The 16,319-nt window shown below is 39.2% G+C and overlaps 1 protein-coding gene across 1 annotated transcript in view; it reads right to left on the bottom strand.

Annotated features, from left to right (window-relative positions):
• Positions 1-802: 802 nt before the first annotated feature.
• The window catches only part of USH2A (usherin), a 373,050-nt gene continuing 357,533 nt past the window's right edge, over positions 803-16,319 (bottom strand). The window contains exons 66-72 of the mRNA XM_030944868.1: positions 15,528-15,766; positions 14,734-14,951; positions 12,745-12,921; positions 11,222-11,305; positions 9,533-9,777; positions 7,160-7,390; positions 803-996 (exon numbers count right to left, since the gene is read on the bottom strand). Coding sequence (XP_030800728.1) covers positions 907-996; positions 7,160-7,390; positions 9,533-9,777; positions 11,222-11,305; positions 12,745-12,921; positions 14,734-14,951; positions 15,528-15,766 — 1,284 coding nt within the window. The 3' untranslated portion in view covers positions 803-906. The remainder of the gene's footprint in view (positions 997-7,159; positions 7,391-9,532; positions 9,778-11,221; positions 11,306-12,744; positions 12,922-14,733; positions 14,952-15,527; positions 15,767-16,319) is intronic.

The raw sequence follows: 16,319 nt of genomic DNA, 5'->3' as shown, positions 1-16,319 counted from the left end.
TGGCAGAATACACAAAACTGGCAGTCTCTTGAGGGCTTCCTTGTCACTTTCTCTGGAAAAAGGACAGAGATGAATATGGGAGTAGGTTTACTGTCATGGTGTAATAATTCTCAATTACAAGTGCCTTGACATGGTATTTCATACCTGTGTCACACTGGCTGCTTGCTGTTTGCACCTAGTTTACTGCGGATGGTGAACAAGTTTTATTGCCTGTGGATTAGTAATACATAAGCAGAAAGGAAGGATGTGACAGCAAGTGAAAGAGTGTGCTGGGAGTTCAGCATTTATTAATGACCTGTTTTGTTGGGTTTTTTAACTTGAGCTGAGAGGGAGGGGAAGAGGGAGTGAGAGAACACAAAGGCTACAACAACTTCATAAGAATTCCTTCAGTGCTGTTTATTCACCTGTGCATGAACACAATTTTGTGGTGGAGCTCTGTCAGGCCAGGAGAAAACATGGACATCTGGCCATGCAGGCCCCTTTTAGCCACATGCTGGTTTTTGGACATGTAAAAGACTTTTCCTTACCAAACATGCTGCCCTGCCCCTCTCCCTCCCTCCCCTGCCCCTACAACCCTCCTCAGCTGGGAAAGCTGGATGAGAGACAAAGATGGGAGCCTCTTCCTTCAGTCTTTTACTACAGTATGACTGAGGGATTGTCAAACTACTCTCTTTCCTTTCTGAGGTGTCAGTGCTAGCTCACAGTTTTTACTATACAGTGAAAGGGATGTTGAGAAAAAGGCCAACTTACCCTCCCTCCCCAGTCCCCTCCCAAAAACCAGTTTTATCAATTAACTCCAGGGCAAGGGGTGGGGAAACAGCAGCCCTATCCCTGCCTGCAAAGGCCATGCAGGCTGCTTTTGGCAAGTTACCCACTTCCATTTTCTAGAAAAGCTGGTTTTGTTCTTCAGAGGTGGGTGTCAGTGAATGTGGTGTGCTCTTTGGTGACGGTGCTGAAGCCTTTGATGACATTGACAAGATCTTCTTCATCTACATACTGTAAGGAAGGGAAAAAAGAAGTATATCAGCCAAAGCTGTACCAGACTAAAGGTGATTCCTTCATTTCTCTGTCCTCCTACCCACTAAAACTGGTTCTAAAATAGATAAATAAGTGCATTTCTAATGTCTTCCCTTTCCTCTCCCAGGATGAGATAAGAACCTAAAGCATTCAAGCACCTGAATCCAAGATAATTAGATTTTCACAATAAGTAGTAAGTTAAAAAAAACCATAATCCCTTCAATTACTCTATATATCTGACAAATGGTCAATAATATAGTGTTTGTTACAGTGTACTGGGGAACTTGGAGTCATGAAAAGAAAAAATACATGATTACATTTTTGTTTTGTGTAACAACGTCCTCACACATGATTTAGGTAAAATTTTGTTCTTCAAGCTTCCAAGGGAGTGTCTGACTTTCCACTTGCATTCCTGCATTAGGAGAAAGTTGAAAGCAGGAGAGAAATAAACCACTTCCATAGCATAAAGAGGGCACTAGCACTGTTACTGCAGTTTTGTGTCCTGGGCCACTGCAACCATTCACTAGATTGATTTGCAGGCTGGACAAAGGGGTGAACCAAACTTTGAAACCACTATTCCTAAGCTACTGTGCGTAATAAAGAGAAAGAACTGACTCAGAAACATGGCAGGAGGTTTTTTTGCAAGAGAGTAGCTGAACAACACAGGAGCAGAGTCTTGCCTTGGGTTTGTTCAGGGCAATGTAAAGCGATGTACTGATATGACCCTGACTAAAAATGAATAAAAGAAACACCCTATTGTAACTAGCCCAGAAGCCCCATGCATTTTAGGCATAGACTTCCTCCAAAGAAATATTTCAAAAATAAAAAAAAACTCAAGTAAGTTTTTGAGATAGTGGCTGTAAAAACAAAGAGCATTAAGGAATTAAACACCTTACCTAAACTATAAAAAAAAAATCTACACTAAAACTCCTTAAAATAAAAAAACAACAAATACCAGTTGCCACCTCGACAGTGCACTGCCAACAGTACAAAACAGCTCAAAATGCCATAATTTCCATCCACAAAATAATCCATAAACTAAAAGCCAAAAGCTAATCAATAAAACCCACTCACTCTTCAACAACCCCCATTTAACATACATAAATCTAAAAAACCTAAAAATTAAGTATAGACTATCATACCTTAAAGTAACTCCACCACTAAGCACTACCATCGCAAACATACTAAAACTCCAAATTAAAATCCAAAACAACAAAGTAATCTACTGCTATTAATATTGCCAATACATTTTTGTACACATAATCCAAAAAATAAAAAACCCTATACTAATTGCATTTAATTATACTTACTCTATAATAAAATAAAGCAATCAATAGCTATATTACTTAAAATCATAATCTCTCAAAACAAAAACCTTCATATATTTCTAATCTCTAAACTTATTCTCTTATCCAAAAATAACTCAAATTTTATCTCTATCACACAATTTTTACAATAAATATACAAAACACCTATAACCAACTACTCCAAAAATAAAAACACAATCCCACCATCTACCATAAACTAATCCCAACTACACTAAAAAAAATAAAACTCCGAAACATCTACAATACATCAATAACATCATTATATAAAAAAGCACAATAAAAATATTTTTAAAAATCATCCAAATTCTCCTAAAAACCAATTTCACCATCAAAAAGTAAACAAAATTGAAAAACTTCAAAAAATCCAATTCCTAAAAATAAAATAACAAAATGAACATCAAATTCCCACCAATATCATCAGCAAAATCACATCTCCACCAAGCAAAAAACAACCCACAAACTTTCCGAAACACCATAAACTTTTCAAAAATATATATTCCTAAATACAACCAAATTATAAACCCTCTCTACCTACTCACCCACAAAAAACCTACTTTCCAATTAAACCCTAAACAACAAACCTTTACCCAAACAAACAAAAAATCACTCATACAATAACCCTTAACCCAATCAAATCAAACCCAAATATAAAAAATATGCTCTACTTTACAACCAAAACCCATAATTTATCCTAAAATCTTTAACAAAAAATACCTAATACAACTCAAAACCAACCACTGAAATTCTAAAACCAAAATAACAAAAAATCCAAAACGAACTACGTTCCAACAAAAAAAATATTAACAATCCATAAAAAAGCCAAACCTCCTCAAAAATAATCAACAACAAAATACAACTCCTCCTAACACCCCACCAGCCAATACTAAAATAAATATTCAAACCAAAAATTCCCTCTACCCACCATACCACCAACACCACATAAAACAAATCAGTTACCCTCATCACACAACACACCCATATTAAAAAACTAAATCACTCTAAACTTTTAAAAATAATGACAAATTAACCTAAATATAAAAACTTTAATATCATTAAAAAAAAACCAAAAAGAAATAACACAAGCTAAAAAAACCTCCACCATACAACCAGCCACCAACAAAAAAATCACATTGCACTCTTTTTACTAAAAGAGTGGAAATCACTCCTATCACATTATAAAAATAATGGATTCCTATTTATGTAATAATTCTTATCACATTATAAAAATAAAACTAATAATTCTTATCACATTATAAAAATAAGACAAAAATTAAAACATTAATATAAAAAAACCCATACAACTTACAAAAGCTACTAAAAAAACCATAAATCAAATGAACTTACTAAACTCAAAACCTTTCAACTAAGCATAAACATTATTAAAAACCCCCAAAACTCTACCTCTACACTAATTCATAACTAATAACCAATACTCTATAAAAATGACTAAAAAAACCCTAATTAACATTAAAAAACCCCCATTTAAACTATTAAAAATAAAAAATATCACTACCAAAATAAAAAACTAACTATACAAATCCACCTATTAAATACCCATATCCCCAAAAATCAAACTAATAAAAAACACCAAAACGACAAATAAACTACCAAAAAAAAATCAAAAACTTAAATTAATGACACAAAAAAATTGTTCTTAATTCAATAAACCCACAATACCACAAATCCTCAAAAACTACCATCTATAAATAAATACAAAACCAAAAAATAAATTTAATCATAAACTATTTCTCAAATTATCTATAACTATAAAGCATATACTACCATCAAACAAACCAAACAATTAAAACCCCTGAAATATAAACAATAAACCAAATATAAATATAAAATCCTAACAAATTAACTGCATCACACTACCCCAAACACCCCACAATAAACTTTATATACTCACAATAATAAAAACCACCACAAAATAACTAAAAACCTGCCCTATACCTCACATTGCAACCCATAACACCATCCTAAACCTTAAAAAATAAATCCTTTAAAAATATAATACCTTTAAAATATTAAATCAAACAACAAAACTGATTTTAAAAAAAATCTTATCAACACCTAAACTAAAAACCATAACATGAAATAAATATACCATATCCCCTATCGTATACCAACTACAAACAAAATTTTAAAAATACAATAAACTATTAAAAACCACCTTTAAACATTAAATAAAAAATATTTTAAAATTTCAAAATATTTACAAAAAACACCTAATTAACATCCAAAATTCCACCAACAAAACTAACCCTACCCAATCTAAACCCCTATATAAAATAATCAAAACCAAAATACCAATGACACATATCAAAAATTTATTTTAAAAAGTTTAAATAATTCTACCTCAAATACAAACAGACCCATTCATAAAATTATCATTACTCAAAAACCAAATTACACATTATAACTAATACAAAAAAATAAAACTACACCATATATACCAAGAAAAACCTAATTATTAAATAAAAACTATATATAAATATCACTATTTACTAGATGTTACTACCATTATCTATCTATATATAGCTATACATTCTATATAGTATATAGAATATATATTTATAAAATTTTAACTATATTAATTTTAATAATTAACAGGATAAAAATAAAATATTCCAAAATAAGTTTATAATACTAAATTATATCCCCATTCATGTATTTAACCCAAAATAAATTTTACACCTTTTAAACTAATTCTAAAAACAAAAAAAACACCAAAATTACCCCACACAATTTTTTTCAAAAACTGCTCTCACTCCTCCACATTCCAACTCCTAAATTATATTATGTACCACACAAACAACAAAACAAAACTCTCCTTTACCTTTAAGTACTTTTTGACTAACCAAACAAAAAAAATTCCTAAACTATAATTTTTTTCCTTTTCTTAAAACTATTTAAACCTACTCTGAACTAAACACCCAAAAAAACACCAACTCACCTGGCCAAACCTAAACCACAACATTTCCAAAACCAAAAAAACTAATAAAAAACTAAATAAACCAAACTACAAACCACAAAAAACTTTCAGAATTTATCATCTTTTAAAGCCACAAAAAATTTATTGTTATTCTTCATTTTTTATACTAATAATTATCTATTAAATAAACAATTTTCCCACTTTTCTACAAAATATCTTTTCCCAAGCTAATTAAAAAAACCAAAAACTTAAATCTACTTTCTAAAAAATCCCCTTTAAAATTTTTCTCTCAAATTTATCCTAAACCAAAACAAATACATTTTTTGTATATGTTTTGTACACATGTCTAATGTGAGGATGATGGACAGAAGTGCTGCTGATTTGATAAAGCAGCTGAGCTCATGCTGTGAGAGTTGCCTGCCACCAAAAGGAAATGAAAATTTTTGTTTTCTGGCTTCTGCCACTCCTGAAACTCACTGGAGTATTTTTAAACTCATTCTAACATGCACATGGGGGGTTTTGCAACCTAAACTAAGTCATGGTGTCAGCCCAAGATAAGTGGCTGGAGCAAGAGCTCCCTCTGAGCAGCAGGAGCTTTTCTTTTGGCTAATGAGAGCACAGGAAGGGGCACCCTGGGTGAGTTGTTAGTCCCCAGGGAATTAAATCACAAGGATTTGATAGCTCTGAGAAAATGGCAAGGCTGACTCATGATACCACTGGATTGGGAAGTCCATGAGCTGCTGAGTGCAGGCTGGAGGTTAAGCTGTACCTAGAGGGGTTTTGCCTAGAGTTATCACTACCTTGTTGGCCTCCTTGGTCCTGCTGTTGGGGTCTAAGTGGGTTTGACAGTGATGGAACCAACACCCCTATTCTGTGGTAAGCCTGTATGTTCCAGCCCTTCCAGCTGTTTGGTGAACTGAAGGTGAAAGTCTGAGGAATCTGCTTGGATGTATGTGCCAGGCTATCCTCCAATTCATTTGCATTTTGGACAAGATCCACTCGCTAACTTGCATTCACTAACCATCTAATTTTGTTACTACCTCACAGGTCCTTTATCCCCATTCTGGGTTCTTTTTAGGAACCTTAATTTTCATATTTTTTAGGAAGCAAATTCATGTCTCAGTGACCACTGAAGCCCTTCTCATGTATTTGGTCAGGGAAGGTTGGAAGTTAAAAAGCCTGTTTCCTTGTGACAAGGAGGAAGGGAGGTCATCACTGTCCTTGGCTTGAAAATCATGCCTTGTATCTGTGTGTTCAGATCCCTATTGATGACACTGTCTAGTTCTGTCCTGTATTAAAAGAGAAATATTTTGCCTGCCCTCTAACCTTATTCTAGCCCCACATGGGCAGAGTTTGAATTAATTTGTCACACATGCCAGGAGATCTGAGCTTTCGCAAAATCTCTGCATTGTGACTGAGCAGATATCATCAGCACCTGAGTCCCAGTTAACAGAACAGGAGTCAATAAAACACAAGCTCCTGCCTCTGGCTCTAAATGTGTGAAGGATACCAAGACATCCCACCTCGGACATGTACATTTGCTGAATTGCATGGAAATTAAAAAAACACCAAATAGAAGGGAATTCTTCAAGGTGCATTTCCTTGGTAACCATGGAGTTAATAGTTCAGTGGAAACCATAAAGAGATGCACATGGATCACTTGAGTCCTGTAAGAGCAGTGTGTGATCACCTGCAAGTCTAGAAGAGAACAGTAGACTTGAGGAATTTTGAGGATCTAAGCTATGGCCATGTCCTTCTAGGCCTTTTGGCCATATCTCCAGAAAGTCATGACATTTAGACTGTCTCATGATTCCAACAGAGCAGACAAATCTCTAGCAGGTGACGCACAGCAGCAGCCCAGGGGAGCAGGAGCCCTTACCAAGCCACGGCCAGTAGTGCGATGGTTGTGAAGGATGGCATCCCAAGGCGATTCATCAAAAGTCTTCTTGTCGTAGAGGTGGAGCAGCTGGCTGACACTGCGATGGAGAGAGGCGGGGGAGTACGTGCGGCTCAGCTGGCCCTGGCTCGGCCTCCTCCCCCCGGCTCCCAGGCGGAAACTGCGGTTGCTCGTGGGAGAACCTGCCCCTGGGATTTTCGTATCTGCCAGTCCCTGTAAGGTAGACACAAGGTAGTAAATAAAAAAAATAAAGGGCATGGTTTTAAATAATTTAGCTGAACAAAACAAAAGCAGGAGTGGAAGAGAACAGAGAAAACCATGCCTCAAAATCATGCAGTTGTTATAAACAGAAGAAAAAAAGCATAGAACAATCATATTATTAAAAACAAACAAAAAACCCAACAACACTAAACCAGAATTTTCCCCATTTTTTCTCTTTTCTTCTTCCTAATTTTTTTTTGAAGTACCAACAAGCAGAAGTCCAAAGATTTTTGATTACCAGAATGATAGCCTAGACTTGCACAGCAAGAAGATGTTTGCAGATCTTTTCATAACCAGGGGAAAAATCATCACCCACCAGGAGAAACATGCAGTGTCAGATGCCTTTGTGCATGCTTGGGTCATCTGACACACCACACGTCTGGCCACTCTGCAAGCTGAGGACTCTACCTCAAAGTGCGTTGTGTATCTTTTGAGAGTGACGCTGCTTGATGAATCAGACGTGTCAGCAATAGTTTCAAACTGAGATCAAAGAGAGGGAGGAAAAGCATTAGGGCAGGGCAAGCTGCAGTGCAGGGGTACCTGACAGAGGGTGTGAATTAGCTGCAGCTCCGTGAGGGAGAGCAGTGCAGCAGAATGTGGGGGAGTAGGGGAACTGGCAAAGACCAGGCACTGTTTAATTTTTAAGTGGTCAAGTACTGTGTGAGCAGCCAGCATTGCTTGCCATGACCTCACTAACAATTGTAAAACAAGCAATTTTGCCACTCCATAGTAGCTCTAGCCTATCTTCTCAGATCAGTCCTTCAACTGCTGCACTAAAAATCTTCCTTTCTATTAAGTCCATGAGCTGCTAAAAGAAGAAAATGAAAAGGAAAATTAAAAAAAAAAAAGAAAATAAAAGAAAGAGCAGGAACATGGAAAGGAATTGTGCAGGCATGCCAACAGCAAAAACATTTTAAAGTCAAGAGGAATAACACAAGATGACAGACTGTAGAGGAAAAGGAATCAAAACCATGAGACCAAAAAAAAAAAGTTTCTTATGCTCTTAGCCTTTGCCAGGAGAAGGGGCACACTGGAAATCCCATTGTTTCCAAGAGCTTCTTGGTTGAGGCACAGATGCAGTGTCTTGGCACCGAGACAAGAAGGAACAGAATGCGTGAAGGATGCAGGAGTCACTATGCTGCTGATGGCACTCACAGGAAAAAGAAGCTGAGAAGTGACAAGAAGAATCATCTCATGGCCTGTGCCTGGAAGAAGCACGAAAATGGAAGGCATGGCTGCTTCCATTCTCAATCACATAACAACAGCCATATTCCTTTTGTTTTGCTTTTTGAAGGGGTAGGACAGCGCTACTACTCTGCTACATGATGGAACATGTTTTTTATGTGTTTTTCAGAGTTATAACTTCTCAGGATACAAAGAGCCTTCCTCTTTATCACTTCCCAGCAGCCCTCCTCCCACCACTCTGGTGGTCCCACTGTGGGTCCATGTGCACAAATGCACACGTGCATTTTGTGAAGTTCCCTTGCTTTTTCCCTGATTACTCTCACTCTACTCCAAACCTTCCTGGCATGCAGCTTGTCCTAGAACAGTCCAGCTGGGTGGTAGATGGATACTGGCAAGAAATAAAGCCTCTCCTTAAGTCTTGTTCTTTGCAGGCATATCTCCTGGATACCTGACAAAGACTGTCAGATTGATCCTGGTTAGCCATCCACAACAGGCAGCCAGGAACACAGGAAAGGTTCCTCTGAAAAGCACATTTTATCATCTACCTTCTCACAGCATGCCAAAGACGTCTCAGCTCTACTGCAGATGTCAGCTAACATGAGGTGACAGCAATGGCTTTGCATTTCCTGTGAATCCAGATCCAAAATTTGTCTTAGGCATCAGAAACATTTCAGGGCCTGCAGACCAGGTGTCCCAAGGCTCTGTTTGGACTGAGCTCTTGTAACCTTGCTCTGTGTGCCCACACAGATATGGCCCATACGGGACCAGACAGTCCTTTCCCTACACTAAACAGCCTCCATTTGGTAACCAAGTGTGCAACAAACTGTTGGAAGGAGGAAGAAAAAGTCTGTGTGTGTTTGACAGGGCAGGTATCATGGATATACACTGGTTGCATTTTTCCAAACATACCGGATGGGTTTCACCTGATGAATACACACTCATTGGTGATGTTCTTTTCTGGAGTGGAACTAAAGGAGGCCTGTCTCGTGCATAGGGTTGCTTGTGGACCTTCCTCTGAAGAATTAAGGAGAGAAGAATAGCCAAGAGGATCAAACCTAGAACTATCATCAGCACTGCAAACCACAACTCATTGTAGAATTTTCCACGTTTGGACTCTGCTTTGTCCTTCTCTCCAGGTGTTGTCAAGATCAGACCTGTAAAAAGAGGGATTAGGGGAGAAAGGGACAGTTATTTCAAGAAGCATTTAACAATATGCCATCCCTTTCCTCGCTAATAAATTAGGCAGAAATTTAAGTAATTTTGTCGTCATGTGCTTATTTGCACTTATGTTCAAGGTGGCATAATGGTTCAATATGCTAGCGGGCTGCAATAAAAAACTTACTACCCTCAAGAGACCCTGCTTAAAGCTCTGGCATTGCTGCTTAGGCTGGAAATCACCACTGCATCAACAGCTCTTCCGAAAGGAGGTGGTGGTGGTGGTGGAATGTGAGGAAAAAAGGGTTCTCCAAGTAACCTTGAAGAGCGGAAATTACTACAGTAATTTCAGAGCGGTACAGATAGAGGACATTCTCTCCAGAGCAACTGTGCAGTTACAGGCCTGTGCAGTTAACAAAAGAGAGGGAGGAAGGTTTTAATACATTCATACAAATGCAAGCAACATGAAACATTTTACTAGTCCTTTCTCCCACCTGCTAGAAAACAAACCAGTCACTTGGTTGGCTTTGCTTATGCACAACAAAAGTGTAAGAAATCTCAGTGACAGTATTTCCTGGTTATTTGAAATCCTACATGTACAACCAAACTCTTGGCCAAGGAATTTTCAACACCTTTGCTTGCAAGCCTCCTCTGCAAGTTGCCCATAGTGCCATTCAAGTTTTCGATAGACTCTGGCAATTGAAAAGGAGCAATCAAAAGAACAAAGGGGCAGAATGTGGAAGGTGATGGATGTAGAGCAACTGGGAACATTTTATAATGCCTTTAAGGAAGCCTTGCCTGAAATTCTGCAGGATAATGCAGTGAAAGCATGAAAAGGGATATAAGGGAAATGCGGAGTAAAGACTAATTGCAAATATAAGGCAGATTTATTTCAAAAGGCTGAACAAGATGCCACATAAAAAAGAACTTAATTAAACCAGTTAATTAATTCAGTTAGAAATAGCTCAAACAAGTAACTTCGCAGAAAAAAGCACAACATTTTGGAGCAATATACTTAGGTAAAAATAAAACAAAGAATATTACATATCTGAGGAGAGGATCTGAAGCTAATAATGAGAATTGTCCAGCCTATGGAAGTGTTCAAGGCCAGGTAGAATGGGGCTTTGAGCAACCTGGTCTAGTGGAAGTTGTCCTGCACGGCAGGGGGCTGGAAGTTCCAACCCAACCATTTTATAATTCTATGATAGTTGGACTCTGTGATCTTACAGGTCCTTCGCAACCTAAAGGACTCAATAATTTTGTGATGTAAAGAACAGAAATCCATACATGGCAAAAAAAGCACATTACCTACATACTTCATAAACAAGGCACTAAGGAAGCTCCTGCAGTGAGATGCCATCCTGCCTGGCATGCACTAATACCAAATTTCAAGCACAAACACATCAAATGAACAGATGCTAGGTAATTTCTTCATGTATTTACCAACTCCCTCTCCAGCGTTGTACTTGATGACTGGTGTCATGGCACTCCCTTCATCAGTGATGCAGGTCACTTGAAACAAAAAAGCTGAGCAAAAAAATTAGAAAATATTGTCAGCAGCAGAAACAAAAATTATTTAGGTGCTGCTTTTCACCATTATTTACCAGCAAACAGCCAGGTCTAAAAAAACAAGGCAGGAATAGCACATAATCTATCATAATCCACCTGAATCCCATATCAGAGCTTCACAATTCTTTACACATTGGTATTGAAATTCTAAACTATGAATCACGGCAGATCATAAGCAATCATCACTATGATGTTGCTACATCATAGTGTAGGAAATTATGTTCCTCTTTCACTACTAAATTCTTCCTTTTCCAATATTTCTGGCAACTTTCAGTTTTTTCACCACTTTGCCCTAAATCTCTCATACTTCATTCATGGCTAAAACAAACATAAGAACATTCGAATAAAAACAAATAAAGCATTAACACCATTGCAGTAATCAGTAAGACAAAAAATAAATTACAAAATTCTTTGACATATGACATTCCAATGTCATCAAAACAGAAAAACAGAAAACATTTTACTTGTTGCTTTTTTTTCTTTTTTTTTGCCCCTGTTGATAATTTCCTTTTATTTTAAAGACTGCAAATTTCTAAAATGAAACTGTATTTCAAAACATGGCTGGTTCCAAGAGCTACTGACTTAATTTGATTCAAGTGAAAATTCAAGCTGCAGTCTTTCCTGAAACTGAAGACTTCTATACATTTCCCTGACTGTATCCCTGAAGGATGGAATTGCAATACAGCTTCAGGATTTGGGAAAACTTGACTGTCATTGTGAATCAAAACAGTCTCACCCAGTCAGGTGTAATGTTTAAGAGAAAGCTTAGCTCTATGGATTTTTTTTCAAGGATTTGCTTAGATACCTTTTGGTGCGGCTCTATGCTCCTTTGGTCTTAGCTTGGGATTGAAATGGAGAATTTTTTTTTTTTAAAGTTTGCTGCAGTGTGTGTTTTTGATTGTACTGCAATTCTAGTAGTCAGTTTTATAATCCTTCCTATTTTGTATTGTTATAGCACATTTTATTACTAATGGATTGTTCCTTTCCCCCCTGTGTTGTTGGTTTTTGCCCTAGTTGTCCATCTCTCCAAAGACCTGCTCTTTTGTTCCCTGTTCCTCCTCCCATTGAATGTCAATCCCTCCCCAAGCCTGCCCCTTTCTCTAGAAACTTCCCTACCAATTTTGTATCCTTTGAAACTCCATTGGTTTGTTTAAGGGTTCCTTGTCCCTGCCCTTGGCACAGTCCTATCCCCAGTGCAGTCCACCTGTGCCCTAGAGCAGCTGTGCCCTACAGCTGCACCCCGGATTCGACAGCTTTCTGGAGGTGGCCCACTCTTGCTGTCGGCATTGGGAGCTAGTCGGGCTGAAGAAATGCGGCACTACAGCAAAAGTTCAGCATACAATACTATTAATTTTGCTCAACAGACTCTCCCAGAGAGGAAGCTGTGGGAAACTGACTTTTGTCAGATGTCCTTGGCAAGTAGAGCTCGGTGTCGAAGCCGCTGTAGATGCGCTGCCCGCTCTCTGTCAGCGCATACTCCTTCAGGCGCCCGTTCAGCACGAAGGTGCGGCTCCAGTCAACGTGGATGACGGATAAATTGCTGACCACGGAGAATGGAGCCATGTACCGAGGTGCTGCAGAACAAGGAAAAAGAGCTCAATTCTGTGAATTCTGTGAATTTCTAGCCAATAGGCTAGAAGTGATTTGGTGACTGAGTTATACAGTGAAGAGAAAGAGATTCTCCAGAATACAAGCTCTCTGCCACATGCACTCCCCCTTTCTCTCATAGCCACATGTATGATTAGGGAAGATACAAGGAGAACGGAAAAAGCTGCTGTAGCATGCCAGCCTCTGTACTGAGAAAGCAGAGATATATCCTGAAATCAAATATTGAACTCCTTCCCTTTGCCTTTGTGTATGTGGTACTGACACTAAAACTCTTTAAGTTAAGTTCCAGCTTCAGGCAGAGGACAGGGAGACACAGGAGGTTGTGAAAGCCCGACTGCAGCAGGCTGGGCTGTGGGAGCTGCTATGAAGAGGGTTCTTTTGCTAGCCCCAAGAAATTGCTGAGATCATCTTAAACACATGCGCAAACATGAAAACATGGGGTTTCAGAAAAATGAGAACAGATGGCAGGCAGACAGAAAAGAAACCCAGAACTCACTTCAGGGAGGAAGAGTTCATCAGTTGGGCTCAACAGCTTGCTGACAAAAAACTTCATTTAAGTTTGAGGTGGTCCTTTCTTGTGGTGCTGCTATTAAGCCATCTGCCCCGTATTTGCTGTTTTGCTCACAAGAAAGCTGCTTGTCCAGCTGCACTTTGCTGCTAATTGCCCACTGTCACTAAAGCAAGCCTTCGAGGCAAGAGGAAGCAGTCAGAGAGACTCAAGGAAGGAGGCAGTCAGAGGGACTCTGGAAACCTGGTGTGAAGAGGTCAGCAAGGCAAGAAAAGCAAGACTGAAAGAAGAGGATTTTTGGACCTAGGGGGTGGGGGATTAAAAATTGCTTTCAAATCCTTTTGTTCTATGTGTCTCACCAGTTCCTTATGAATTTTCTCCATTTAAAAGTTCATAATCATTTTCCAGCCTTTTAACTTACAATTTAATAAAATACCGCTTGGGACATAAGGGATCTTTCTTTTGTTTGTTTGTTTTTTGGTTGGTTGGTTGTCTTTTTGTGGTTTTTTTTCTTCCTTGGTTTCTGGTGTGGGTTTTTTTTCTCAGTGGTAACATTAAAAAAATCTGGGCCTGTTCTATCTGAAATTTTCAGCTAAGGATGTATCAGATTACAGATTTTGAGTAATTACTTGGCAGAACTATCAAATGATGCAAAAAGGATTTTTAGAAAGGTGATTCTGAAATCCTGACATGAGATAAAAAGTGAACATTGTCTTTGCCCTGACCTGACAGACTGAGATGAAATGCCCATCTCATCTGTTATGGAATGACTCTGGCTACAGCACTATAGATCTTTTTAATAAAAGCTGATGTTAGACTACTACAAATTCAGTTTTGATGGCAAAATCTATTCTGCTTGTAGGCACAGGTCCTGCATGTTTAATTTCCATGCATACCACCACATGGCCTTAAAGCACTGCCTGCAGTGGTTGGACAGCAACAAATTCTTACTTCAGTGTTCACAAGCATACAGTCATTCTGGTAATACTTAGAACATTTTATGTTCTGCAGTTTTGCTGCCCATTTTCAGTAAAATAAAAGGTTTCCAGGCTCCCATGATAGAGGATGTGACATCAGATGATGAGCAAAGAAATATTTTTGAAGGAATGAGCAGTTAAGCCCCAGAGCAGAATTTCGATGACTCTTCAGCAGAGGGACCAGGGACAGGGAAGAAGAGGTTTCTGGGGGTGTCCTCTCTCCCAGAGGTGAGGAAGTAATTTGGCTCTCAGAGACAGGCATGACTGGTCAGTGAACCATTTCTCATACTCACGCTCCTTTTCTGTAGTGAATCCGATCCACTCGGAGGCGCTACTGCCAACAGAGTTGTAGGACACAACTCGCAGGTTGTAGGTTGTGTACGGCTCCAGGTTGGACACGTTGGCACTCTGTCCTTTCCCTGTGTACTTCACCTCAGTTGGGCCAGGACTGCAAGCCTTCACTGCGGGCTGTAGGTTCAGAGGACACGCCATGTACACGTGGAGCTCGTAGCTGAGAACAAAGTTGAGATTTGATGAATGAGGGGCTCTAAATAACATAAAAGCCAATCCCACATTTTGTCCAAACTGCTGTCTGGCTACTGGAGAAGAAAATAGACCTGATCCCAGTTTTTCTCTTGGAGATTTTGGTCCTAACTGTCAGATAACTGGGCAATTGGGGTGTTAAGTCACACTCACTGTTGATGCCTGTTACCCTGCTGCCCTCTTCTGCAAGTCAGGATTTTTGGCTAGGTAACTCCAGACTGCAGCTCTCTCATCACTGCCAGTTGAACTCACAACTATTTCATTACATAACCACAGCTGTCAGACAATCACCTCCACTCACAACAGCTCATCCTTTACACCTTTACCCTCCTCAGTACCCTGCTCAGGAGAAAAGCAATCACTGTGTGTAAAAACTTCCCAGAAAGTGTTCAGGCTACAGGGAATGTCACCACCACTATGACAAGGAAGGAGTGTGACTGCCACAACTGTTCAGTGCCCTCAGCCATGGAATTCCAGGTCACATTGTTCTGGCACTCGCTCCAGCCGAGATAGGGTGCAGGTTCAGCTGGGTGGCAGCTCCTACCTGGTGACAATGCCGTTGGGTGACTGAGGGGCACTCCACTGGAAAGAGGCATTCCTGGAGGTCACGGTGCGGATCTGCGGGGGAGGCTGCTCCGAGGGCGGAGCCGGCTGCGTGGTGAACTCAGCCATGGGTCCTTTGCTGCAGCAATTGAAACAGGTGCAGGCCTCCACGCCAATGGAGTACGTGGTGAAAGGTTTTAGCCCATGTATTGTCTGCTGGGTGGCAGTCCCTTCTGACAGCTGTGAAAATGAAGAGGGAACTTGTCACAGCTTCAAGCACCACAAGTACTAAATAAGAGTTATGGAGGTGAATTAACCCCAGAAGAAGACGGGCAGAAGATTCTGCATGTTCTTTAAGTCTGACACTAATGCAGCTGTTGTATAATGGGAACTTTGTGTTTTTCTCCCATTATGAAGTTAAAGGACACTCTTCAAAGGAAAAGACCATGCCATCAGTGGATTTCTTTAGTTGAGCTGTGACCACTGTATGTCAACTGCAAATGTCATTCTCAGCAACAGAGAAGCTGAAAGCCATTAAAGGAAGACTCTGGGATAAGTGGTACTGAAGCAGAAAATAAATTATTGTGGAAAATAGTTCCATGATAATAGTTCCATGTGCTAGCAAATAATCATGCATATCTCATAAGTTTCCTCAATGTGGATGCAAGAAACAGTGCTGGGTAGCATGACACCTGTGTGTCTGGTGGGTCAGGTGACTCCCAGACAGGAGAATGTGCTCTCTGGTAGGAGCATCTGAGTCAAGAGCCAACATAATGCTGTTCTGCATTCAAAC

The sequence above is a fragment of the Camarhynchus parvulus genome, chromosome 3 (genome assembly GCF_901933205.1).
Source record: "Camarhynchus parvulus chromosome 3, STF_HiC, whole genome shotgun sequence".
Classification (NCBI taxonomy): Eukaryota; Metazoa; Chordata; class Aves; order Passeriformes; family Thraupidae; genus Camarhynchus; species Camarhynchus parvulus.
The sequence above is the reverse complement of the archived record's forward strand: the minus strand, read 5'-3'. Positions and strand labels throughout refer to the sequence as shown.